This window comes from Benincasa hispida, chromosome 10, assembly GCF_027475165.1.
Source record: "Benincasa hispida cultivar pf3 chromosome 10, pf3_genome.v1.1, whole genome shotgun sequence".
NCBI classification, from domain to species: Eukaryota; Viridiplantae; Streptophyta; class Magnoliopsida; order Cucurbitales; family Cucurbitaceae; genus Benincasa; species Benincasa hispida.
Window position 1 is genome coordinate 979,373 of NC_143487.1, and position 25,700 is coordinate 1,005,072.

The 25,700-nt window shown below is 35.4% G+C and overlaps 2 protein-coding genes and 1 pseudogene across 6 annotated transcripts; 2 read left to right on the forward strand and 1 right to left on the reverse strand.

Moving 5' to 3' along the window:
- Positions 1-1,985: 1,985 nt before the first annotated feature.
- LOC120088219 (Ring/U-Box superfamily protein) lies at positions 1,986-8,873 on the forward strand. 2 transcript variants are annotated; one of them, XM_039045360.2, is made up of 8 exons: positions 1,986-2,152; positions 2,806-3,875; positions 4,103-4,221; positions 6,385-7,314; positions 7,411-7,714; positions 7,921-8,086; positions 8,243-8,348; positions 8,438-8,873. In XM_039045360.2, exons 2-8 carry the CDS (start codon positions 3,090-3,092, stop codon positions 8,550-8,552), a joined length of 2,526 nt encoding a protein of 841 aa, XP_038901288.1. In that variant the 5' UTR covers positions 1,986-2,152; positions 2,806-3,089; the 3' UTR covers positions 8,553-8,873. The 2 variants fall into 2 exon arrangements, with proteins under 2 accessions (XP_038901288.1, XP_038901289.1); XM_039045361.2 differs by having other exon boundaries at positions 2,008-2,463.
- A 971-nt stretch (positions 8,874-9,844) lies between these two features.
- LOC120088724 (oligopeptide transporter 6-like) lies at positions 9,845-25,175 on the reverse strand (annotated as a pseudogene).
- LOC120088016 (uncharacterized) lies at positions 14,016-15,958 on the forward strand. 4 transcript variants are annotated; one of them, XM_090306040.1, is made up of 5 exons: positions 14,016-14,435; positions 14,536-14,608; positions 14,684-14,788; positions 14,874-14,942; positions 15,717-15,958. In XM_090306040.1, exons 1-3 carry the CDS (start codon positions 14,102-14,104, stop codon positions 14,721-14,723), a joined length of 447 nt encoding a protein of 148 aa, XP_090162166.1. In that variant the 5' UTR covers positions 14,016-14,101; the 3' UTR covers positions 14,724-14,788; positions 14,874-14,942; positions 15,717-15,958. The 4 variants fall into 4 exon arrangements, with proteins under 4 accessions (XP_090162166.1, XP_090162168.1, XP_090162169.1 ...); XM_090306042.1 differs by having other exon boundaries at positions 14,883-14,942; XM_090306043.1 differs by having other exon boundaries at positions 14,695-14,788.
- Positions 25,176-25,700: the final 525 nt, after the last annotated feature.

The following is a 25,700-nucleotide window of genomic DNA, read 5'->3' on the forward strand; positions in this document are numbered from 1 at the left end:
GTATAAATGTTCTCTAAACTTAAAAAAGTATATAACAGATAGATCTTTAATTTTTATTTTTAACCTATTCTTATACTTTACAAGTGTTTATTAATTTCTTAAACTTTCAAAATTTTGTCTAATACACCTTTAACATATTCGAAGGTTTTAAAAATTCAATAAATAAAACTATGAATTTTATGCCTAATATAACTTTTAGGTTTCAATTTCGAGCAAACTATTAAAAAAATTATTATAAACCATAATAATTGTAATAAAAAAGGTGAAACAGTGTATAGGCTATGTATCTACCTGTATAATAATATATCATACTACTTTATGGTAGGTTTTGAATTCTTCCCCCTTTGACTAGAGGGAACTATCATAAGATAGAGTTTGAGAGCTTTCTATAATTAGCCGAACATTTATTATATTTTTTTCTCCTAAATTTATGTCTTTTTTCCCTTTTTATTTATTTATAAATTTCTATTGTTTAAAATGTGCCATTGAAAAGAAAAATATGAAATCCAATTCATTGTTAATGAGCCATAATCATAGGGCTAATAAAATTATAGAGAGAAAAAAGAATAAAAAAACAATGCAAGAAAATGATAACCCTAATTGTACCACCAAAAAGGGAATTCAATGACCATTCCAAACAAATAATAAAAGGACAAAAAATGGCTATAGCTAGTTTCAATGTGCCACTTGCTCAATTATATTGCTAACATTTGATTTTCAACCCAATTTCCTTGACAAAATCATAATAGACCCAAAATAATAATAGTAATAATAATTTAGGTGTATATCTTTTTTCCTTTCACGATATGTAGATGAAAATTTCGGATTTTTGATTTCAAAGTTAATAGTTCGAATACTATATCAATTGAATTATGTTCATTTTGATATTTAGTAGATATGTTTGTGAATGTGTATTTAATGATTTTTACATAGTCAAAATCTTCGTTTTCATTGTCAAAAATAATTTTCTTTTAAAAGTGATATTTAACAAATGTTAATTATGGTGAAAAAAATTTATAAATACTTAGAATTGATTTTTCAACGATTAGTTAAAATGTAGTTTTAGTAGAGTGATTGACTAAAAATTGGCCTATGAGATTGGCCCCACCTTGAATTTTCCCTTTTCTAAAGTAAATTTTACTTCTCGATCATTTTCAAAGGGTAGTTATTTTAAATGACAAAATTATTAGAAATATTTATGAATATAGTAAAATATTATTATTTATTAATGTAGATAATGATATTTTACTATATTTATAAATAAGTTATCTTGTTTTTCTATATTTGAAAACAATCATTTTTTAAAATAAAATTGACATCAAAACTATAGAACTAAATATTAATATGAATGTATAAAAAATGGAATTTACAAAATCAATTATATATTACTCTCAAACATGTAATATATCCTTCAACCCATACATACATATATATATATATATATATATATTGTTTTGATGTTTTTCAAAAAAAATTAATTGAAATTAATATGGTAATAGATATGCTCTGCCACTACTACACTGCAATTAATCATGTTATATATTTATATTATATCATATGCTTATTAGAGCATTAAAATCTCTGGCCCTGACTGAATCCCATGTGGTCTAAACCTTCATGATTTCATTTCAAAATTATTTTATTCTTTTTCAAAAAATGATTTATTAGGATTTCTTTTTTGGTTTAATTACCTCTCAATTATTCACACTCATTATATTAAATAAAACAATAACAAAAAGAAAAATTAATAGTATGTGACTATACTACCGACAACCCTTCGAAACCGGAACGACGTGTCGGATGACGGTTGGGGATTTTTCTTATTTTTAAATTTAATTTATTTTCTTACTTTCCATTTAATTTGAAGAATCGGAACGTTTCAAAAAAAGGAAAAAAGATAATTTTTTTTTAAACTTGGAAGAAAAGGACACGTGCCACGTGGAATGATGATATGGACTCTCTCTAAATATTATAGACGTTAGAATTACGGCAAAAAAATTCTGGGTAAGAGGGAACGAAACGGTGACGTGTTGTGGGTTTAATATATTTCAGAAGTCGCCGCTCTTTCTTTTCTCTCTCTCTCTCTGTAACTTTCCATACAGCTTAGATTTCGTTTCCTTTACTTAGAAACCACAGGCAAAGGGCTTCATTGGTACGTTTTTCTTCTTCTTCTTCTTCTCTTTTTCTCTGCATTTCATCTCTTTCCAGATCACTGCAAACCGTAAGTGTTAGTTTTCGAATCGATTACATGGGAACCTTTGCGTTTCAACGACTTCTTCTTATTGTGATGATGACGACGACGACGACGACGACGATGATGATGTTTGGTTGAGATTGTTGATCTCTGTGTGGATTGTGATTCTGTTTTATTTGAGTGGTTTGTGGAATCGAATGTGGATTTAGGTGGCGTTGTTTTGATTTTGTGTATTGGTTGGGAAGGCGGGGAAATGAATGTAACGGAAGGTTCGTATCTCTTGATTTTGATAATTGGATTTGAAGAAATGGAGGTTGACTGATAGACTGCGTTTTGTGCTTGCATTATTATTATTATTTCTCTCTTTTGAAGAGTAGTGTGTTTGTAATGGTGGAAAATTTGAGAGTCAAAACCGCGTTTTATTTGTGTGATTCTTTGAAATCGCTTGGTAATTCTTAGGGCAGTGGTAGATTGATTAGACTTCTGGTTTCGATTGTTTTGGTTTTTAATTTACCAAAATGTTTCTGTGATTTTCAGTTGTGGTGTGGCTGTGTTTTTTCTTCTCCGAGTTGAAAATTTAGAGTAACGAACCTTTGTGGTTATTGATGCAGCGAAATCGAGGAATCAATGTACATACGATGAGTTTTCTCAAGGCTGGTGGATTCAGTGCCAGAGGGAAACAACGATGGGACTGTGTTTTCGAAATTTCATGTAGAGATTGAAAAGGATGGCCGTGTAATTCTTTGTGAAGATGAGGAACATGGGAACAATCAATTCACGGATGCAACGATCCTGATTTTAATGAATCATTGAAACTCTAACTTCTAATAAGTTTGTGCTTATTTATGCATTTTCAGTGACGGATTGAAAGATTAAATTAATAGCGTGGTGAAAAATGGCTATTGCTGGTTTACATAATGTCTCTGTTCTTGATTCTTCATTTATTAGAGAATCTCAGTCTCAAGCATCAAGACAGTTAGGAAATGAAAGTAGCGTAAGCACCCGGGCATCCTCTCTTCGGCGTTTACGGCGAGGACTTGATGATGAGCAAGTGGTGGGAGGAACGCAGGAGAGCGTTAGTGGAAGATCTACTGATCTCTCTAGAATCGAATCACCTGAAGGGCAAAGTACTGTTCGGGGGGATGATTCAGAGAATATGGGGATGAATATTAATGAGAATGATATTGACACATGGTCTGACGTTCAGACTGCTTCACAAAACGATGATGAGGAGTCTGGTGAATTTGGGGTTGTTGAGAGGGAGAGGGTTAGGCAAATTTTTAGAGAATGGATGAATAGTGGTGTGGGGGAACATACACCTAACGTTTCCCAAATGAATAACGGCTCAAGGGCAGAGTGGCTTGGTGAAACAGAGCAGGAGAGGGTGCGAATGATAAGGGAGTGGGTGCAAAAGAATAGCCAGCAGAGAGGCACTCATGGTGGAAATGGGGAAGTCCAAACGGCTGAGATTGGTATTCAGGTTGCACAAAGTTGTGATGGATTGGTTGGAAGCCAGAATGAAGGTCGGATCCAGCTTGCTCGGAGGGGTTTTCGTAGGTTATGTGGCAGACAAGCTCTCCTTGATATGGTCAAGAAGGCTGAGAGAGAAAGACAAAGGGAAATTCAAGTATTGTCAGAGCAGCAAGCTGTGTCAGGCTTTGCTCATCGCAACCGCATTCAGGTTAGACAATTCAATTAGTTTTCATCGTTTGCATGCATTGTATATTTTTGTACTTCCTTTACTCCATTTTTTATACCGTACACAGTCTCTAAATTTTTTTTACTCTAGAACGAAGTTCTTAATTATTTACGAGCTCAACATGTTTATTTGAGTTGTTTTTTTTTTTTTTTTTTGGAGTGCCCATAATTATCAACACTGAGTATTCAATCATGAGATATTATTTGCAGTCATTACTCAAAAGTAGATTTTTGCGAAACAATAGATTGACTGCGAATGCAAGATCTGTATCTGTTGCGGAATCTGAGTTGGGCCTTTTAAGGCGAAGACATACAGTCTCTGGTTTGAGGTACTTCTTTACACTTTATGCCTAATTATTGGGCATCCTTGTCTTTCATTTCACTGGTGCTTTTTCTACTCTAAATTACCAAAGTTCTGCAGTATTATTTCTGGATGTTGTACTTGTACCCTTCAGGGGAGTTTTGCTATCTAGCAACCGAGGAACATTCAAACCATTCTGTTTAAGTGTTAGCGGTGTTTAAGTTTCCTATACTGTCTTTCTTCACATCTTAACTGGACTGTGGATTTTTCTCATTCTAAAGTAGGTATTATGCAATTCCTAGTCTCTTTCCTGAATACGGCTCGACCAAAGATCTTACCCTGTTAAATCCAATTTTTGCAATCCTGGATTGCTTGGTATATAGGAGAAACTTAGAGAACAGAAATCTAGTGTCAAATTACTGCCAAGTAAATTGCTATCAGTATCATCATCATCAATGCCCCACTCCAATCATCATTGATATGTAAGATGACATTATCTAATGTCTAGTGATGTTCCTAACATTAGTTAAGTTGTTAGGAGGTTAAATTTACGTATTACTAAAGCCTGAAGATAGTGCTCAATTTCATATGGGATCATATATTCCCACTCCAGAAGTTACAAGGTTCACTACCGGTTAGTGTCTTTATTTTGGTCAAACTAACCTAAAGCGTCTTTGTTTAGGAAGTACAAATACTTCTAATTGTGCAGAGAATCGGTATCAGATATGGATACGATACGGATAATCCAAATACGTGGTAGATACGTGTCTGATACGTGATTTGAAGTATCTAATTTTTTTTTTTTTTTTTTTTTTTAATTTTCAGATACGCGTATCTGTTTCCAGATACGTGGGTCAATTATTTTTTTTCTTCAAATTTAAGTCCAACCATTTAAAAAGCTCAACTCACAACCCATTTTATTTTAGTGCATGTTTAGGAGTGATTTTAAAATCATCAAAAATCACTTTTTTTTTTTTTCATTTTTAAAATAACTCGAAAACATACTTTTAATTACTCAAAATTAATTTAGTTTTCAAATTTACACTTTTAAATGCAATTTTCATATCATCAAAATTAGTTTTGAAGGATTAAAACATGTTTTACGGTGATTTTGAAAATGACAAAAGTGATTTCAACCATTTTAAAATTACTTCCAAACATAAAAGTCCACTTAAATTGAACAATCCAAAACAAAATAAATTAAAAATGAAAAAAACATAATTTTTTTTTAAAAACCCGAAACATAATTAAAGCTTCATTCTTCCCTTTTCTCTCACTATTTAAATCATGATTCACACCCCTTCATTTTCAACTTCATTCTTCAATTTTTTCCTACAGTCTACTCTAGTCACTCAACAATGACTGGACGTTACTGGATTTTTTTTTTAAAGTCACTCTCTTCTTGGATCTATTTTAATCTAACTTAAAATAAATACTATAGCAATTAATCAGACATTATATATATATATACGCATCTTCAACGTATCCGTATCTTAGATTTTTAGAAATTAATGTATGGCCGTATCGTATCCGTATCATATATCCTTTCTCTGCATTGGGCTCGCTTCAAGCTCCGCCCAACCTATACAAGACAAGGTGCTGCTCGCTTTTTCCGTATCTGTGTCTGTGCTTCTTTGACCATCATATATTCGTATTTGTGTCTCTGCTTCTTCGGCCTTTGTTATTGCTAACTTCTCTTTCTAAATTAACGTTAACACTGATGGACATTGTTTGTTTTCCTCGTTGGCATTGGATTCATTACAAGTTAGAGACAAGTTACTCAAATCTAAGCACTGGGCAACAGGGCAAGTGGGCATTGTGGTTAAGGGTCATTATATTCAACCAAGAAGTCTTAGGTCCAAAATTTGCTACCTGCTTGGAAGACTAACGTTTGATTGGGTGCTGCTGAATATTGTGAAGTTGAATAATAGTTAGCTATTTTGAAGTTTGTGAAAGTGTAAGAGGTAGGATTTCTGAATATTACGAAAATTCGAACTAAGCAAAAACAACCTAATTTGCTCTATTCACAATGAGAGTCATGTTTTGTTTCCTTAGTGTCAACCTCAAATTTTTCCCGTTTGTTTTTCACTTAAGTTCATGGCAACCTGACATTTTTGTCCATCATTCTATAATGCTGTAAAGCCCGTTCATTTTGACAATAGCAATGATATTGTGACTTTCTTTGAAGCAGGGAAGGATTCTTCTCCAGATTGGACAGTTCTGTTCAAGATCAAGCTAGTAGCCGGCATTCTGACACCACCTCTAACAGTGATGATGCTGATTCTCTAACTGACCTGAATTGTACAAGGAGTTTTGAGGTCCTAGACGATCTTCGCGAACAGTCTGGGATCAGTAATGTGGAAAGTCATGAAGGCTCTCACAGCACTGGTCTAACTGAAGTTATATCTGAATTAGAAGGAAGTACCCCTGAAGCTAGGGAAGAATCTGTTCATGTGGTGGAAAGGTCACAAGAACAGGTTGCTGAGAATGGTTTGGCCAACCAAACGGCGGGTATTGGCTCTACAGATATGAGAGATGACTCAGGTCAAGGTATGAGAAGCATTTTACAAGAAACTGCCACAAATCTTTTATACCGTGAAATTCCACAAACGGACTCTGAGGATCATACTAGTGTACTGGATGTTGAACCTTTCATTCAACAAGTTAATACTCTTGATGAAAATGTCGATATTGGATTAGTTAATCATTCGGGAAGATCTCAAGACAGTGATCTCGAAAATGTAGATCCACAGGAATCTACCTCTCTTGAGGAGCTGAATGAAGAACTAGGTATGGGAGTTGAGCCAAATGATCGGCAAGAATCTGGTTTTCAACATGAATGGGAAAATAGCATCGAAGAAGATATAAACGAAACTCAGTTGGAAAGTATTGCTACTAATTGGTCTGAAGAATTCTTGAGTACGACATATAGAGGAGATATTCATCTGCAAAATGCCCCTGAAGCTTCCCATGAAAATGTTATCTTCGTGGAAGACGTGCCGAATTGGTTTGAAGAAGGCCTTCCCAATCAGGAGGCTACATCAAGCCGAAGGTTGGAGACCTTTTATTTTCCTGAAGATGATAATGCGCATAATGGGGAAATCAGAGAACTTTTGAACAGGTAATAAAAAATTTATTCGTTGACAGCATGCCCTGCTACAATTCAGACCTTTCTAAATGATGAATTTACATGTGGACCTGTTCTTTAATTATGCAGGAGAAGTGTTTCTACTCTTCTTAGCAGTGGTTTCCGAGAAAGTCTTGACCAGTTAATACAATCTTACGTAGAGAGGCAAGGTCACAGTACCAGTAACAGGGATATAGACGAAATGATGCCCCTTTACACATCTGCTGAGCAAGAGCAAGAGCACGATAGGCAGAGTGAAGGTCAAGCGGGTTCTGTTGAGAGCCATTCACTTGCTTTGCCTCTGCCACCTACATTGCCCTCTCGGCAACTTTGGGATAATGAGTTGAGCAATGGTAGTTGGTCACGACGTGATTTCCGTCAGCAATTCGGAGCTGTATGTCTCATCATTTTTTTCCCTCGTCTTTTTAGTTGAAGTCAGTAGGATGCAAATGAAATAAGGAAAAAAAAAATAAAAATAAAGTAAAACATGCAAATATCAATGCTAAACCATTGACGAATAGTCATTCTATTATTAAGAATTGTTGCAATTTCTTAACTCAATCGTGGTTATATTTTTTAACTTGTTGCTGAATTTTTCAGGATTGGGAGATTATTAATGATTTGAGGATTGACATGTCGAGGCTGCAACAAAGGATGAGCAACCTACAGCGAATGTTGGAGACATGCATGGATATGCAACTCGAGCTGCAGCGCTCAATAAAGCAAGAAGTTTCTTCTGCATTGAACCGAGCAGCTGGTGCTGAAGGTTTGTCTTCATTCTAAATGCTACTGGATTCTTTAGTTTATCTAACAAGATAAAATATACAGAATTTTGTTTTTAAATATGATTCCTGCTCTAGACCACTTAAATGATTTGGTATGCTTTCCCATGTCTTCGACTGATTGGATATCACCTTCGCAGAGATGTTTAAAGACAGTCTGCCAGACGATGAACCCAAATGGGATCGAGTAAGAAAGGGAATTTGTTGTATATGCTGCGATAACCATATTGATGCTTTGTTGTACAGGTAATCCCAGTAAACTTTTAGTCTCTTTTCGTGTGTTTATGGTCCCGAGTTTCACTAAACTTTTATATACTCCCATTTACAACGTGTAGATGTGGGCACATGTGCACATGTTCAAAATGTGCTAACGAGTTGGTCGACGCAAGAGGAAAGTGTCCGATGTGTCACGCGCCCATTCTAGAAGTGATTCGTGCTTACTCCTTATGATGACTTAGATGACAATAATGAAAAATGAGATTACTAGTGATTCATTCATCTTCAACAGGTGACCTACTGATTCTTCTCATACCGATTTCTATACATATAAAGTTTATTTGTACGGTGATGGACGATTGAAATAATATATGTAATCTCTGTAATTGATTAATCTTGGCCAGAATAAATGTGTTGAGTGAATTTAGAAACCTTATTTAGGGGAATTTTGAGGATTTAGGTACTTACCGCTCTCCTCCAGCGGAAGGACTTCCAATTTGCTAATTTCCAGTGTTGAATCTTCATGAAGCTTTTCTAACTAAATTCCCTTCATAACTCTTGAGCTACCTCTTTACTTTTTTTCTTTTACCTCATAAAGATGGTTTACATTAAATATTTTCATTTTTCAAGAAAAAATCGGAGTGTGATTGATGATGGAGAAAGTGAGGGCATGGTTTTCCAATTCTCAAACTCATTGAAGTGTTAAAATTGGATTCTCTAGTTAGAAATTGTAATAGTTATATAAGTTTGAGGATTTAATTTTTATCATTTGGTGGTCTAATGGAAAGTTTGAGGGTGTAATTGCAACTATTATTATATTTCAAGGTGGGCTTTGCATTTTTTTTAGTCTTTGTTGCATCCTATTGAAATGTATACCTTGTTTAAGGGAACTTTTTGAATCTTTTAAAAAATATGTACACTAGAATGATCTAGATATATATATATATACCTTCTCTGTTCACATTAGAAATTTATCCTTATACATATACATACACATACATACATATTATTTCTTTAATAATCAATCTTTTTTTTCGTACTTATGAAATTGGTTATAGATTTTAAGGAGTGTTTTGATATTTGGGTTATGAAAGTGAATTTTATTATTATTATTATTATTATTATTATTATAATTTTGAAATATGATTTTTTAAATCTGAAGACTATATTGATAAAATTTATGAAATCCATCAAATTCAAATAAAAAAGCAAAACAACATTTAGCTACATTATCCTTAAAATTAAAAAAAAAAAAAATCAAAAGGCTTAATATTTAAAGTTGAGGGGCTAAATAGAGACAATGGGACTAAATATATGATTTAACCATATTTTTCAGTATAACAAGGAGAGATTTAATAAAAATTAGTACTTAATTGAAATTTGAAAAGCAAATGGCCATAATATCAGGAGTCGATTAAAACTTTAAAACAAAAAAAGCTATACGTATAGGGAGGAGAGAATAAAGTAATGTAACAAAAAAAATAAGGGTTAAACATAAAATTTTTGACAAACTATGAAAGATGAGATCAGAAAATGGGGCAACCATCGACGATAATTCCTCTGGTAGAGGGGCAAGGGGCCAAGGGGCTAAGGGGCATCCATCGGTATTGTTTCCCCACCAGTCAATGCCCTTTGATCCCAATGTAAGGATGGTAAGTATTGTCATGAAGGCAGTTCCAGCATCCAAACCACCAGACAAGATGTAATTGTAACGTTCCCACCACTCTGTCTTGTATCTGAAAAGAAAATATCCAAACACAAAACCACAGATGAGCCAACTCGTGAAGTTTACGGCACTAGCTGATGGCATCATTGACGTAGTATCTAATAGGATTGACATATGAATGAGGCGATTGCTCCACCAATAAAGAACCAATTTATAGCTCTGTAGTCTCCAAGCTCTTCAAAGATTCTACAAAGCCCGACAAATCTCCATATTACAGAAGCATCGATGTTTTCTGATAGTAGGTTGGTATCACATAGATCTTGAATCGGTCCCATTAGCCACCAAGCAGTTCCAATGTATACTAACACTGATATGATTGTCCCTACAACCTGCAATGGAGTTTATTTGTTATGAGCAACTTCACACACTTGGATATTGTGCTGTATATACTTTTAAGCCAAGGTTATAGAAAATTCACCTGGGCCATGAACATTGTCCTGGGTGGAATCTTCATGTAGTATCCAAGTTTAAAGTTGAACACAAATGTTAGAGCTTGTGTCATTATGATATATCCACACACCTTGAAACACATGTTGGCAACTGGGCGTTCCGTAATAATGTTCAAACCAGGTGCTTGCAAACAAGAAAGACATTTAGATTTTGCATGATGAGTAAGTGTTTTTAAGAGAAAAAAAAGGTTTTGAAACTAGAGACAGTTGTAGTTCGGATTGGTATTCTAAGGCTCACCTGGTTTGTGGTAGCAGCAATGATGCCGATAGTGTGAAGACGAAGGCAATGAAACAAGCTATCAGTAGACCCCACCAAGGCAATTGGAGTGATTCGTTCTAATATTGACAAGCAAAAATGGAGAGGCCAATGTTCAACATGAATGGCGATGAACCACCATGTCGGTACTTGTTTATAAGCTGGCATAAGCCTTGTATGTATGTCAATTTTTCTCTGCCTGCAAAGGCACTTCTACTTTGGTTCCATAGTTCCCTGCGTGTAATGTACAATATCAATTAATTAGATAATGGTTTACAATTTCCTACATTTTCTAATTTAAAGTTTTGCATAGAACTTACCTTCCATTGAAGAGAAGAACATGCACAACTATAGCAGAAAGTGTGGCAAATCCAAGACCATAAGTCATTGCAAAGAAAGTACTTAGCTTTACTGGCCCAGTTGTGTCGTAAACACCTCGATCAAGATGGAAATTAGAATTGGCTGTGCTTGAAACATTGTACTCCAATCCATTCGCCATGAAAAGGCTACTTGAATGTATGGGGAACTACTTGGCCCCGTAAATATTAAACCGGTAACCAAGGGGTGTTATGACATACATCACAAGAACAAACCCTTAGCAGTGGCAAACTAGGGACTAGCTAGGGGGCTTCCGAGGTAAGATGAGATTGTCGACCAATCTATCCTGAATGTGCCAAGCCCAAGGCCTTGTTGGATTTAGTGTCCTAAATCTTGTGGATCTTCAATTTGTAAATACAAATTATTTATTAGGAATATTTTATTCGACATTTAGAATGCATTAACTCAATCCAGTAAACGATCCAAGGTAATTTTATGTAGCTTGAACAGTAAGTGATAGACATACAAGTGGATCATATCAAGCAATAACCTAAAAGGTCGGTAGTATTTGGATAAGGTTGGGTACCTTATTTTGGCAACATTGCGGATATGACCCATTTTGTAAGTGTTACAAACGATTTGATCTAAATCGTTCATGCGAAGACATGTGAGTAGGGTATCATGTACAAAGAGTTTGTATAAGATCAGATGATTAATCTTTTTTTATAACACTGTTAACTGAAGAGACTAACATTTCATAGGATGACCATCTCGAGTGAGTTATAGACTCCCGGTCTATGAGGTCAATCCTTTGTTTTGTATGGGTGAAAGTGGTCTGAGTCGCTGACTCAATAAGCCTACCAGTTTGGGCATTTGTCCGAGTAGGGAGTTAGGAACATAACTACATAAGATGAAGTTCACTCCTTCCCGTTTTTAGGGAAAGTACGTGAGTTGTTCTCTTAAGTGCTGACTTCGGGTCTTGAACAAGTGACCCCTCCCTCTCATTGGCCCGAGAAGGATTTAATTATAATTACGAGAAACTCGTGAAGGATTGACTTATTGATGATTGGTTATATCCATAGACACAAAAATATATCTATAGTGCAAAGAGTGTAACTGTGGGTCTTTAGTGGAGTGACCAACAGTTAATGAATATTGATTATATTAGTTAAAGACTTTGATTAATTTAATCTCAAATAACTCGAGCTTCTAATCTGTAGGTCCAATAGTTCTTCTACTAGCTCACTAAGGGTAAAACAAGGATAAATTGATTTTAGACTAATTTGAATTGTACAAATTATTTTAGGAAATTTTATATTAATAAGGATCAGTATAAAGTGTAATGTATAATGATACATTATAACATATAGTTAATTATAAATATGATTTATAATTAAAATTATATAATATGAGAGAATTATATTTGAATAAGTTTGGAATATTAATATGAATTGGATTCATATTAAAATTATAGATGAAGAGAAAGATATGCATTTTATATGATTTAAATGCACAATTAATAAATATGTGGTACTAATTAATTAATTATTAATTAGTAAATTATTATTATTTATTTAATTATTTATATATATTAAATTTGATTTAATATATATTTAATTAATAATATTAAATAAATAATAAGAAAAAGGGAAATAACTCCACTGCAGTAATGTAGGGGAATGAATCGTGGGTGAAGAGATAACTCCCCTCACGTAATTTTGTTCTTAAAAGTTTTTTTTAGAGAACACTTTTTTACCGAGGCAAATTCACTCAGCAAAAAAATTTTCCTACTCACTTGCAATTCTCCATTCATCCCCTCTCATAAGCTCTAATTCCTTTACCAAAGAAGGATCTACCATCCTTGGTCCTCTCTACTACAAGAAATATGACTTTTAGCGACGAAAATAATTTGTCGCTAAATCTATTTTTTTCGTCATAAAAAATGTTTAGCGACAAATTTTTTTTGTCACATGTATTTGCCACTAAAGCTTAATCACTGAAAGGTTTTTGCGATGTTTTATTAATCGCAATATGCAATGAATCCTTAGAACATCGCATTCTTATTGTGTCGAAACATAAAAAGTCGCAATATGCGATGTTTATCAGGATGTCCTATTGAATGTTATCTAGTCATTGATAACTTGATTATTTGTAGATATAAATAGACCAAAACAATGCTCGTAAGTTGTCTTATTGAAACCAAGAAATATAAACCTGACTGCTATCCGCACTAGAATAAATGAAGTTTTTCGTAAAAACTTGCTAGTGAAGGAAGAACTTCTAAGAATAAGAGATAGGGTTAAAGAGAGAGCCAAAAGAGGATCTTTTGTGTATAATCCCGCATAATCTTGAATGTTATCAGTTCTTGCACTTGTCTGATTAGCTAGTTAGTGAGACAATAATTTATCATGGCGATGATCAGTAGTTGGTCTGAGAGGATAACTTATATAATTAACCTTTTTTGTTTAACTCGAGAAAAAAATGAGCTAGATCTATGAAAATTTTCATTCAATTAGATTAGATATGGTAAATTTTTTAAATAATAGAACAACAAAAGAATGGCCTATTCTCCCCGGTTGGAATAGGCAGATAATTTTCTTCCCTTAGAATCGTACTTGAGAGTTTCTTACCTCATACGACTCAATAATCAATTTTTTTGCTGTCCCATATTTTTCAGAGGGATTCATATGTAACACCCTGTATTTTTTTTTTTTTAGTATTAATGTAATTTTAATATTTTATTATTTGAGGGCATTTTTGAAATTTTGGATTTCCAGTGTAAGTGCAGGAATTTATTTTTAACCTTAGAAATTATTCAATTTGGAAATTAATGACAGGAATAAATTTCTTTTCGGGAAGGAAAGGTAGTTAATAAAATATAGTAGAATAAGGAAAATAATAAAATAAAAGGTTTATTTTATTTCCTTATAAATTATTATTATTATTATTTATAAAACAACTCCTTTTCTTCTTCTTCCTTGTGCCACCGAAGACCTAACCTCCCCCATTGTTTTCGTTTCTCCAGCCGCCGTCGATGCAACTCGTGACCACACCGCCTCCAGCCACCAGTGTTTCTCCCGACATCGGTCCGAGCCATCTCTGCCACCGCCAACCCAACCTGCTCCCGCTGCATCGTTGCAGAGCTCAGCCCTGCCCTCCGGATCCGCGCATCCGCCGCCCCTCTGTCCGAAACCCAGCCTCGTTCACCGCTTCAGCCGCCGTTTCACATTCTCTCCAGCTGCAGACTCACGCGACTAGAAACCCAGCTTCATTCACCGATCGTCCAGCTGACTATCCGAGCCCAACCACCGATCTCCACTGGTCACTACCTACCTTCACTGTCGTTCGTCGGATTTCGGCGAATGTTGGTAAGTTTTGGGTGAGATCAATTGAGTTTTGAAGGTTTTGGGTTGCCCATTAAATTGTGGATTTTCCTTTTTGTTGATACCTATTATATTTGGGATTTAGATCTAAGACTGGAGTACTTTAGAGTGCGCAACGTGTTGCCCAACAGATTCGAGTTCGTTCGGCAAGTAGTTTGGTAAGCGTTATGATCCTTGTTGTTGGTTGTTGGGCACCCATTGATTATTGGACTAAAGAATGGTTTAATTTTAAGTATTCTTAAAGGTTCCAAGTCGTCATCCATTGAGTTTTAAAATCTGCTAAGAGGAGATTTTGGAGTCGAAATCTTGCGGGTGTTTGTTGATCAAGTTTCGTTTGGGTAAGTTAATTAGTGATCATTGGATTCAATTTGTATGTTTGGGTCCTAGTTCCAAGACTGAAATTTAGTATTATGTATGTATTAGGGGACTCAGTTCAAGACTTATTTGGTTGGAGATCATTAGCTTGGATTAATATCTAAATTTGACTTCGAGGTAAGTAATCTTACCATTGGAAGTACCCACGGGCCAGGTTTTATTTGTATGCTCGCGTGATAAGTGTATGTTATGGTAAATATTAGCATGTTGACTGATAGTATGATCTGAATCAAGTATGTTCTGGCACGGGTTTTTTTTGTTTAAAGATACACCTAGGCACTTGATTGTTAGTATGTGATGGTATGTGTTTTCATATGTTGATATCTGATCTGTTGGTGTTGAGGCATACTTGCATGCTGTGGGATTATGATGTAAGGTATACATGAATGTAGTATGATATGTTGTCAATAATCATGTGTATGTGATGGAGCCATGGTATCAAGGATTTTCATGTATGTTCCAGAATTGTACAATGTTGATTTTTAGAACGTTGAGACTGTGTGACTATCCTCATTAATTAGTTAGACGCTCACCAGTTTGTGTTTCCTTCGGGATTCACTAGTTTTGTGTTTCCTTCGGGATTCACCAGTTTGTGTTTCCTTCGGGATTCACCAGTTTTGTGTTTCCTTCGGGATTCACCAGTGTGTGTTTCCTTCAGGATTCACCAGTTTGTGTTTCCTTCGGGATTCACTAGTTTTGTGTTCCCTTCGAGGTTCACCAGTTTTGTGGGCATACTTAACTACAATAGGATAGGGCTCAGTCTCTCGTTTGTTCTATTTGTTTATGTACCGTAGGTGGGTATCTAGAAGACATAGATGCCTAGCCTGACCCCAGTGGTGGGGTTACTTACTGAGTATTTTATACTCATTCTTTTTCATATTGTTATTTCAGGTAAAGGTAGAGATGCACTGGCGATGGCGCAGCAGAATTCGTGATCGTGCCACTGGGACTAGTTTTTACGTTTTCGCATCATGACATTTAAAGTCCTTATTCTTTTTTTCTTAATGTTTAGTTTTACTGTCTTAAATTTATTATTACGGATTATTTCTTTTATATACTTTTAATAGTCTTTACGAATTATGGGTACCCTATTATTGTTTTAACAATTGCATTTAATAAATGTCTTTTGAACTTCTCTTGTTTAATTAACATTTATTTCAACATAACTGAGCGTCGTTTTAAATTTTATGCATGCATTTATTTTAGTAACAATCTAACCTAAGTCCTAGGGGGTTGGGTCGTTACATCATATATGAAAGAGGTCGACAATAAGTTCTTTCAAAATTGACTATTTGTCCCTCTGTTAGAGGTGTTCTAGAAATGTCTGCGATCAAGTAAATAACTTGTCACACCCCTCTCGAGTTATATCCCCAAACCCGAAAGGAGATGTGTAGACAATTGACACCACCCTTGTGCTATCAACTGTCCAACTTTAACCAACACATTATAACTAACACGCATAATTTAATTAACCTTTATTAGCAATTACAAGTGTTCATTCTAAATACATTTCCAATCCTAGTTAATCCTAATGACTTTCAATAATAACCAGATCCGAGGTTTCGCTCTGTGAGAGAGTGGCAATCCAAACTTGAGTGGTTTTTTCAGAACGTCCTTCTATTTCGCTACCGGCAGGGGGATAAAACATTAGAAAACGTGAGCTAAAAGCCTAATGAGTGGTATATTTTATAGAAAAAAACGTTTGTTCTAGAAATTCATTTTTGGAAACCAATTTCACAATCAAGCAATCATAACACATAAGAATGAAACTCTTCCAACCTGATAACTGGCTATTTTTGGCATGATCATATATTTTCCAGGTATTCTCATGAATTTCTCAATATGAATGTTAAGGAAACAATTTCAGTACCCTTATAGCCCACTGAATGTGCACATATCGACAATTTCCCGTTAGACGTGCTTGAGACAAGCTAACAATTTTCTAGGATACAATCTTAGTTTCTAATGCAATTCATGTTATGCAAAATAACAAGAATCAAATCAACAAATAAAATCTAGAAAGACACATGTCCCGATCATGCCAACTTTCCAAATCTTTACACACACACATATATATTAAAAAACATACAAAAGTAGAAAATCATTCACAGTTCTTTTGTTGAGATTTCTTTCTCAAGCAGCTCCTAGTCCTGTTTACTCGAATTCTGCTTATTTCAAGGAAATCCTAAATTATCCTAAAATTCCTTAAATAATTATATTTTTGGTCTTTAATATCCTCAAATTAAATAACTCGACTTACCCACTTTAACCGACTAAAAAATAGGTTCAAAATTTGAAAATATAACTTTTGAGGTTATTTAGGTGGGCTGGTGAGCAACGTGTGCAACCAGCGTGCTAGGCTGGGCATAGGTAGGCGACAGTCCTCGCACAGATGTGCATGACACAGGTACAGGATGTGGGCGAGCGCGAACGAGGGGCTGGGCAATGCACGCAACACAGACATACGCTGGGTCGCCTGGCTGTACGTTATGCACGCTGACAGGCGTCCGTGTCGTCTAGGTGGCATGCCTTGCGATGGGCGTGCACGCGCTTGCGCTGTGCGCCAGGCGTGGGTGTATGCCATGGCACTTACCCTGTACGACCAACTGGGTTTTCTGCCTTCCAACGCAAATTCCTTACTCCTAACTACTCCAAATTAAATGGCAATATATGATCACCTACTACACTCTCCTTTTAACAATTTGACACCAATTTTACCTGAATTGCATGAGTGAATTGTAAGAACCATCAGCCCTAAGATGCCCTATTTATAGAAGCCCCAAGACCACCACTGCTTGACACATCTTTAGCTTTGCATGTCCAGATGCCTTCAGCATGCAAGTGCCAACTCCTCTCCCTTGACACCTCTTCCTTGCATGTGGCTGAAGTGTCTTAATCTACTTAGGCCAACGCATAGCTTCCCTTTTGCATGTCTTATTATGCGCCCACCTTAACCTTGCTTAAGCTCAACATCACTTGATTTAGCCACGTGCCCCGATTTTTTGTCAACCTAGCTTTGCTCCCCAAGTTTACTCAACTCAATGCATATTTTCCTCCTTGGCCGCATACCCTACTCATCGCATACCCTCACTTGAATGCCTACATCTTACTTGGTCGCCTAGCTCACCCAACATCAAACCTCACTTGGATGCATAGTCTCTCCCTCAGCCGCATGGTCTTACTTGGACACATTCACCATTTAGCCGTCGCATCACTATCTTTGCGCCCACATCTAACCTCAAGATCAACGCATAGTCCATAAATGATCGTACCACTCCTCCCAATGCCTAGTCTCATGGTTGGTGCATGGTCTTATTGCACGCATACCACGTCCTATGCACATCCACACACACACAAGTCTCCTTGCCTAGGCCATCCTAGCTGCATGCGTCAATGTGTCTTTCTAACCTCAATATGCTTTAACCAATGCATGGTCTCAACGCAAGACTTCCTTACTCTTGGCCAACCTTAACCTCGTCCTCACCTTCTTCAACGCCGACATGCATTCACTAACCTCAATTTGCTAGGGCTATCGTGCACCTCACAAGAACTCCAATTCATGTCTCCCACACTTAGCCAAATTTTGCCTCCCTTAACCAAGCTCAACTATATTTTTAGGTTAGCCCTAAAAAATCTCATTCTCAATACTTACGGTACTTTCTTCCTCTTTTAGTCAACCTCAAGCTACTTCTTATGCCAAGTTTTCTTTAATCTTATCCATTCAAGTTTGGCTAAAACTCAAGGGTTTACATAGCTCGATGAACAAATGGATCAGATCGAATTGAAAAATGGAAAGATTTATACAAGTTATACCTTTCGTCACCACTTTGTGAAAAATCGTTAGGTATGAATATGTTAGATACATATAACTCGATTGGTGAAATAGTATCTCTCTCCAAAAAGCATGTTTTTTCTTTTACCATCGCACAAAGAAAATATTTTGTTGCGAATGAACAAGATATTAAGGAATTGTCCAAATGTAAAATCATAATTATTGATACGAGCCTTTTCCACATAATTCAAATGTTTTATTGTGCAACTTTTTCCTTTTTTGATGCAATAATTTTGCGATATTTTACGTTTCGTCGCAAATTTTAATAATATTTTAAAAAAATTATTATTATTTTGTTCAAGCGGTTTTTTAAAAAACATTATCCCTGATAGAAAACATGTAGTGCAATTCTATTGTGAAATTAAACAAATATGAACAAAATATTGTACTATATTAAAATATGTTTATAATCTTTAATATCCACTACAACAAAAATAAGTTTTCAACAAGGTTTGCATATTTCTACCGACAAGTTTGGTTTAGTCTTCATAATGTATTCTTCCAGAAAGATTTAATATTGTCACTAACAAATTCTGGTTCAATTATGCACACATAAATACTACACATATCAAATTGTTTTTAAACATGAGTATATCAAAATTTGTTAAATATTAAACTTAAACATATTCATCATTGATATAAAAAGATTAATTCATTTTTAATTATCAATCAAAAGTTAGTCTAAAACATAATTAAACATAAATACTCATTCTTCCCCCTCCCCTAACCATTTTGTTCACAACAACAACAAACAAAATATGAAATACTTAATAGTTACCACATTAATTATAATGTAAACATGCTTTTTCCACCTTCATTACAAAAACTACAAGTATAAAATCAAGCATAATCTATTTCAAAACTTTATCCATATTTATCCTATGAAAAACATCAAATGGAAACTTATCATAAAGTTATTTAAAATAACCAATAATATGTGCACAATATTTAGAACTTTCATCATTCCATAATAATTAGAATAATTAAGCATATTCAACACAACGCAAGAATCAACAAACTTTTAAAGAACTTAATCAAAAATAAAATCAAGCTAAGAATAGAATCACACAAATCAAGTAATCTCTTCAAATGTAATAGATACAATAACATAAATATCATAATTTAATTACATAAATCGTCTAAAACAAACTTTAATCACATTATGACTTCCAACTCACACTTTCAGCACACAAAATAGTCTCCAAAACTTATTTCAATGCATACAATTTAACTACATAATTATTCTAAAAAAAAAAATACATAATAAACTCAAATATCTTATGAAAAAGCATTAAAGGGCATATAAAAAAATTTCATCATGCTAATCAAACAACGTTTTTAAAAAGCTTGAAGACATAAATAATATCCAAATCACCTTTTAAATCTCTCATCAACAAAGTTTTTACTATATTAAAAAATAAGAATGATAAAAGAAAAGGTATAAAAAGCTACATACCTTCAAGGAGCTTAACCGAGAAGAAAATCAACCTTCGAATGGAATCTTTGAACAAAAGAAATAAAAGTATTTGAATGAATAATCATACAATCCAACTAATAAAGATAACATGTTGTAATCACACAGTAAGTTCCAAATAAAATTTTGTTCACATAAAGACAAACTTCAAAACAAAATTTGAACACAATAAATCATGCTTTAATCAAACAATGAGCCCCTAAGCAAAATCCAATCATATAAATGTTGGGAATGCGACCAAAGTCCCACATTGATTAGATAAAAGGAAGATCATGGGTATATAAAAAAGAACAATCATTTCTATTGTTATGAGACTTTTTGGTATAAAACCAAAAACAAAGCCATTGTGGAGATAGTTGGAGGATGGTTGTCATCTTCAATAAATAGCCATCCAAATCATAGCTTAATCACATAAATATTTTCAAAATCAAAGTTTAAACAAAAACCTACACTCAATCACAAAAATTGCTTCCAAATCACAAATTATCTACACAAATGAAATTGATTTACGATCATGCATCAAATTGTTATTGTTTAAGATCATGTCTTATTGATGACGATCTCCCCTCTAAATGTTCCTCTCAACTTCAACAAACGATAGAGTAAAATACGTAAAAGACTAAACCTTAAGTAAATGGTTCTAAAAAAATCTATTGCGACTAAATCTTATTTCATCTCAAATTATTGCAACTAATTCTATTTTCGTCCCAGTTTATTGTGACAAAAGCCTTTTTTGTTGCAACGCGGGCTTGAAACTAAAGCCCATTTCGTCACAAACCCTCAGATTGGATGTCAAACATCTTGCCCAATTAATTGAGCTAACATGCGTTGAAATCATTTTTCGTCACTCAATACGACGACTTTGAAATACGTCGCACGCCACTTGTGATGATTCGGGTGTTTGTCGCATGCCACTTGCGACGATTAGATTTATTCATTGCAAGTTAGCGACTTATTAGTTTTTCGTCACATGGATAGGGGCAAGATTTATTTTGTCGCTATAGTTGCGACGTTGTGAATTTTGTCATTAGATATTCGTCGCTAAAAGTCATAATTCTTGTTGTGCCCCGAGACATGTTAGGGTAGCCTAACGGTGGTGTTCGTTGAAGAATTGGTCTTCAAAGATCGTGCAGAGAACTTTCATTGAAGAATTGGTCTTCAAAAAGTAATTTTTCTATACTGAAATAAATTGCATGCTTAACCTTTTAATTTTGTAAAATCAATTCTGATTTTTCCCATCCTAGTTCAAAGATGAAAAATGATTACACGCTTCCACATTGGGATTCAATCCCTTGAGGACTTTTTCATGCCAGAACCCGTTTGATGAAGCAAAAAGACTTGAAATCAAACCAACAGAGCCAAGATAAAGAGGTAAGCATCATGAATAGATAGCCAGGAATAATATAATCCGCAAAGCTGCAAATCATGGCCAAGATGAAGAATTGTTTAAGAGTGATGCTTCGTTTTAATCTTTTTACCTTCTCATGCAGAGCTCTACAAATCTCAAAAGTTTACAGTTAGAAATTTTATAAGAATGCAAAGAATAAGAGCATTCAACTAAAACAAAATTAGTCAAATAAAGCATTAGATAATAAGACGTCACCTAAATAATGAGACCTGAACCAAAATAGATGGCCACCACATCTCGCCTGGCTCAACCAAATATTTCCTAAAAATTCCAGCCTAGCAAAATCCAAGAATCTACAAAAAAACAGGTATCATATAAAGTTATAAACATCATAATACAAATTGATAACAACCACAAATAAATATTGACCAATCATTCTATCGAGACATTCAAAAAGTGGATGAAGATATGAACTTGAGTTGTGAGCATAATGAGCAAAGTAGGAATGAAAGTGAGTTGTCTCTTATAGAGCAGTTTAACAACAGTCAAAATATGAGTAGCATAAAGAGAGCCAGCACCAGATTTGGCAAAAATGGTAATAAGAACATCCTCTTTTATATTGAGGGGTCCAAGATTCTTAGTGAACTGGAACCATGTGCCTTTAAAAAAGGGTTGAGTAGGAACTGTCTTGGCCATCAAATGGCCAAGGGGCACAACAGCAATTTGCGCGACAATGAAAGAAACCGACAGTGGGTTGGATTTGTACCAAAAGAACTGGCTCACGAATGAAAGTATGACACTGGCCACTAAAGAGGAATTAATTTTTCATAGTAAGACAAAAGAGTGCAATAAAGGTGACACCTGAATCAAGAAAGGGAGAAAATCCTTTTTTAGTATTCAATTCAATACAATCACTGTAGCTATGAGGGTACATTTATATAAGAGCGGGAAGGAAACCCTAGAAGGCATAATGGACAAAACAGGTGGGCCCTACAAACATTATTCACTAATGAAAAGAATATTACAGTATAAAAAATGTATTTAATCAATTTGTGGAGCTTTATCTTCTAATTGAGATTTTTCCTTCACATCCCCCCTCAAACGAGAGGGTAAATTAATTATCCCGAGTTTGGATCTGAGATACACAAATTGTGACTGAGATAAAGGTTTGGTGAGATTGTCAGCCACTTGATCTGTTGATGGAACATACTTGATTTCAAGAGTACCCTAAAGGACTTTATCACGCACAAAATACACATCAATCTCAATGTGTTTTGTGTGGGCATGGAGTATCGGGTTTGTGGCGAGAGAATTGGCACTTAGATTATCACACCAGATAACTGGGGTTTGAGGGGTGCGAAGACCGAGTTCATGGAGGAGCTAGGTAAGCCAAGTTATTTCAGTAGATGTATGAGCTAGAGCTCTATACTCAGATTATGTGCTTGAGCGAGCAACAATTATTTGCTTCTTTGAGGACCAAAAGACAAGAGAGTTACTGAGATACACATAATAAGCCGCAACAGATTTTCGATCATCGATATTCAAAGCCCAATCAGCATCAGAGAATGCAGTGATGGCAAAATCATCAGAAAGTTGAATTACTAACCCTATGTCTTTTGTTCCACTTAGGTACTGCAAGACACGTTTGACTCCTTGCCAATGAGTATCAGTTGGTTGTTGAAGGAATTGGCTAAGATGATTAACAATGTAGGCAATATCTGATCGTATATTGGTCAGATAGTGCAGGGCCACAATGGTACTTTTATAGATAAACGGATTTTGCACGGGAGTGCCTCCAGTTATAGAAAAATACCTCCCAACAACAGAAGAAGTGGGAGATGACTTGAGAGAAGTAAGTTTGAGTTTGTGGAGTAAGTCGTCAATGTATTTAGATTGTGTCAAAAGGAGCCCTGAGTTAGTCTGAGAAACTTGAATCCCCAAGAAGAAGTTGAGGGAGCCAAGATCTTTTAGAAGAAATTTCTTTCCAAGGGCTATAACAATTTTGTTTATTAGATTCAAACTGTTTCCAGTGAGTATCATATCATCAACATAAACTAAGAGTAACGCAATAGAAGTCCATTGTTTGTAAATGAATAATGAAGTATCTGCCTGACTGTTAACGAATCACCATGATGTCAAGGTGGATTTCAGCATACTATTCTAAGCTCGAGGAGCCTGTTTTAATCCATAGATAGTCTTCTCTAACTTGCAGACGTGATTAGGGAATAAAGGATCAATGTATCCAGTGGTTGTGACATGTAAACCGTTTCATCCAGTTTCCTATTGAGGAAAGCATTGTTGAAGTCAATTTACCTAAGTTCCTAATTATGAGAGACAACAATATAAAATATAACCCGAATAGTTAGAGCTTCAACAACAGGGCTGTAAGTCTCAAAGAAATCTACACCGGGATGTTGGTGAAAGCCCTTGGCTACAAGTCTGGTTTGTGACGTTGAATCGACCCATCAGAATTTCTTTTGATCCGGAACACCCATTTACACCCAAAAACATTCTAATTAGTAGCAGGTGGAACAAGGATCCAAGTTCAATTTTGACGTAGAGCTTGAAGCTCATGATCCATGGCTTCTTTCCAAACTGGTGTGGATAGGGCGTCTGTCACTTTTGAAGGTTCGGTGTTGCACCAGTCTATTGTGGAGGAGGATAGCAACACCTTGGGCTTAAAGACACCTGCCTTGGCTCTCGTTATCATGGGATGACCAATTGGAGGTTGAGGATGGTCGTTAGTTTAGGTGAGGGTATCCGTGAAGTGGAGAGAGGTAGTTGGGTGGTGGGATACGGAGAGGTAGATTGGCTTAAGGAAGACAATGAGTCGGTCGAGACTGAACTTGGGGAAGGATCCCCTCGGTTTGGGGAAAAAGCTGACACATAAGGAAGGGAGGTGGGACCAGATGGGTTGGGTGATGGTATATATGTCGCAGGTGAATGTTCTTGTGTTGGCCTGTTGATTGTGGGGCTTGGGCACAAGGAAGTGCTGAGGGTTTGGCCGGTCCATTTGTGTTGGGCATAGGTTGAGAAGGTGTCGGGCTAGATTGGGCTATTAGCAATGGACTGAACCATTCGGTGGATTGAAGTCCCCATGGAGCACTCAGAAGATAGTCTGAGGTACTTGAACTGAAAGAGTTCAATGATTCACCTGACAGCTCAAAACCTGTTTCACAAGGAAAGGAATTTTCATCAAACTCAACATGTCTTGAAATGTAAATTTTACCTGATGAGTTGAGGCATTTGTGTCCTTTATGGATTGGACTAGGGCCAAGTAAATGCACTTTTTTGATTTGTATTGAAACTTTTGAGAGTTGTATGGTCTGAAGCATGGGTAGCAGGCACAACCAAAAGTTATGAGATCATAGAAGTTCAACTATCTTTGTATTAATTTTTCATGGGAGACCGTCCTCTTAACACCGTAGATGGAAGCCCATTAATGATTAACGTGGCTGTCATAAAGGCCTCCCACCAAAACTTTATGGGCATTGAAGCTTGGGCTAGTAAAGTTAATCCCATTTCAACTATGTGTCGATACTTCCTTTCAACTCTTCCATTCTGAGATGATGTATAAGGACAAGAAAATCTAGACTTAATCCCTTGGTAAGCACATATTTGATGTACCTTTTTGTACTCACCTCCATTGTCAGATTGAAAGGTTTTAATAGATTTTCCAAATTGACTTTTTATCATTTTTAAGAAATGATCAAAGGGCTGCATTGCTTTTTAACTTTAAGGGATATATCCAAACAAACCTATTGAAATCATCAATGAAATATACATAATATCTGTAACCATCAAAAGACATGATAGGGGCAGGACCCTATAAATCTGAATGAACTAAATCAAATGGAGCAAGGGCATGAGATTTAGAGTATGAGAAAGGAAGAGCATGAGATTTTCCAAACTTACAAGCTTCACAGAAATTGAAATTTTCATTGGCTTTTACTGGTAGATTACATTTTTTAATAACATCATGTAAAACTTTTAAGGATGGATGTCCAAGTCTCCTATGTAAAACAGTTTTCGACACAACAATATTAACACAACTATTCTAAACAACTGTAGAGAAAGCCATTATCTTATCTTCTGAATTCAAGCAAGAATCAACCGAACTTGAAGCACTACCAGTGGCTCTTGTTGTTCCAACTTTGTAAAGCCCATTTTTAAGTTCCCCCTTCAACACCACCCTGCCCGTAATATCCTTGACAAGACAAT

What these genes read in the sequence shown, in the direction of transcription:
- LOC120088219 (XM_039045360.2), top strand. Translation starts at nt 3,090, where the DNA reads ATGGCTATTGCTGGTTTACATAATGTCTCTGTTCTTGATTCTTCATTT. An exon ending in CATACAGTCTCTGGTTTGAG is followed by an intron (nt 4,222 to 6,384) that starts GTACTTCTTTAC and finishes TCTTTGAAGCAG; the next exon opens with GGAAGGATTCTTCTCCAGAT. An exon ending in ATTGATGCTTTGTTGTACAG is followed by an intron (nt 8,349 to 8,437) that starts GTAATCCCAGTA and finishes TACAACGTGTAG; the next exon opens with ATGTGGGCACATGTGCACAT.
- LOC120088016 (XM_090306040.1), top strand. Translation starts at nt 14,102, where the DNA reads ATGCAACTCGTGACCACACCGCCTCCAGCCACCAGTGTTTCTCCCGAC. An exon ending in TCGGATTTCGGCGAATGTTG is followed by an intron (nt 14,436 to 14,535) that starts GTAAGTTTTGGG and finishes TTTGGGATTTAG; the next exon opens with ATCTAAGACTGGAGTACTTT. An exon ending in TTCGTTCGGCAAGTAGTTTG is followed by an intron (nt 14,609 to 14,683) that starts GTAAGCGTTATG and finishes TTTAATTTTAAG; the next exon opens with TATTCTTAAAGGTTCCAAGT.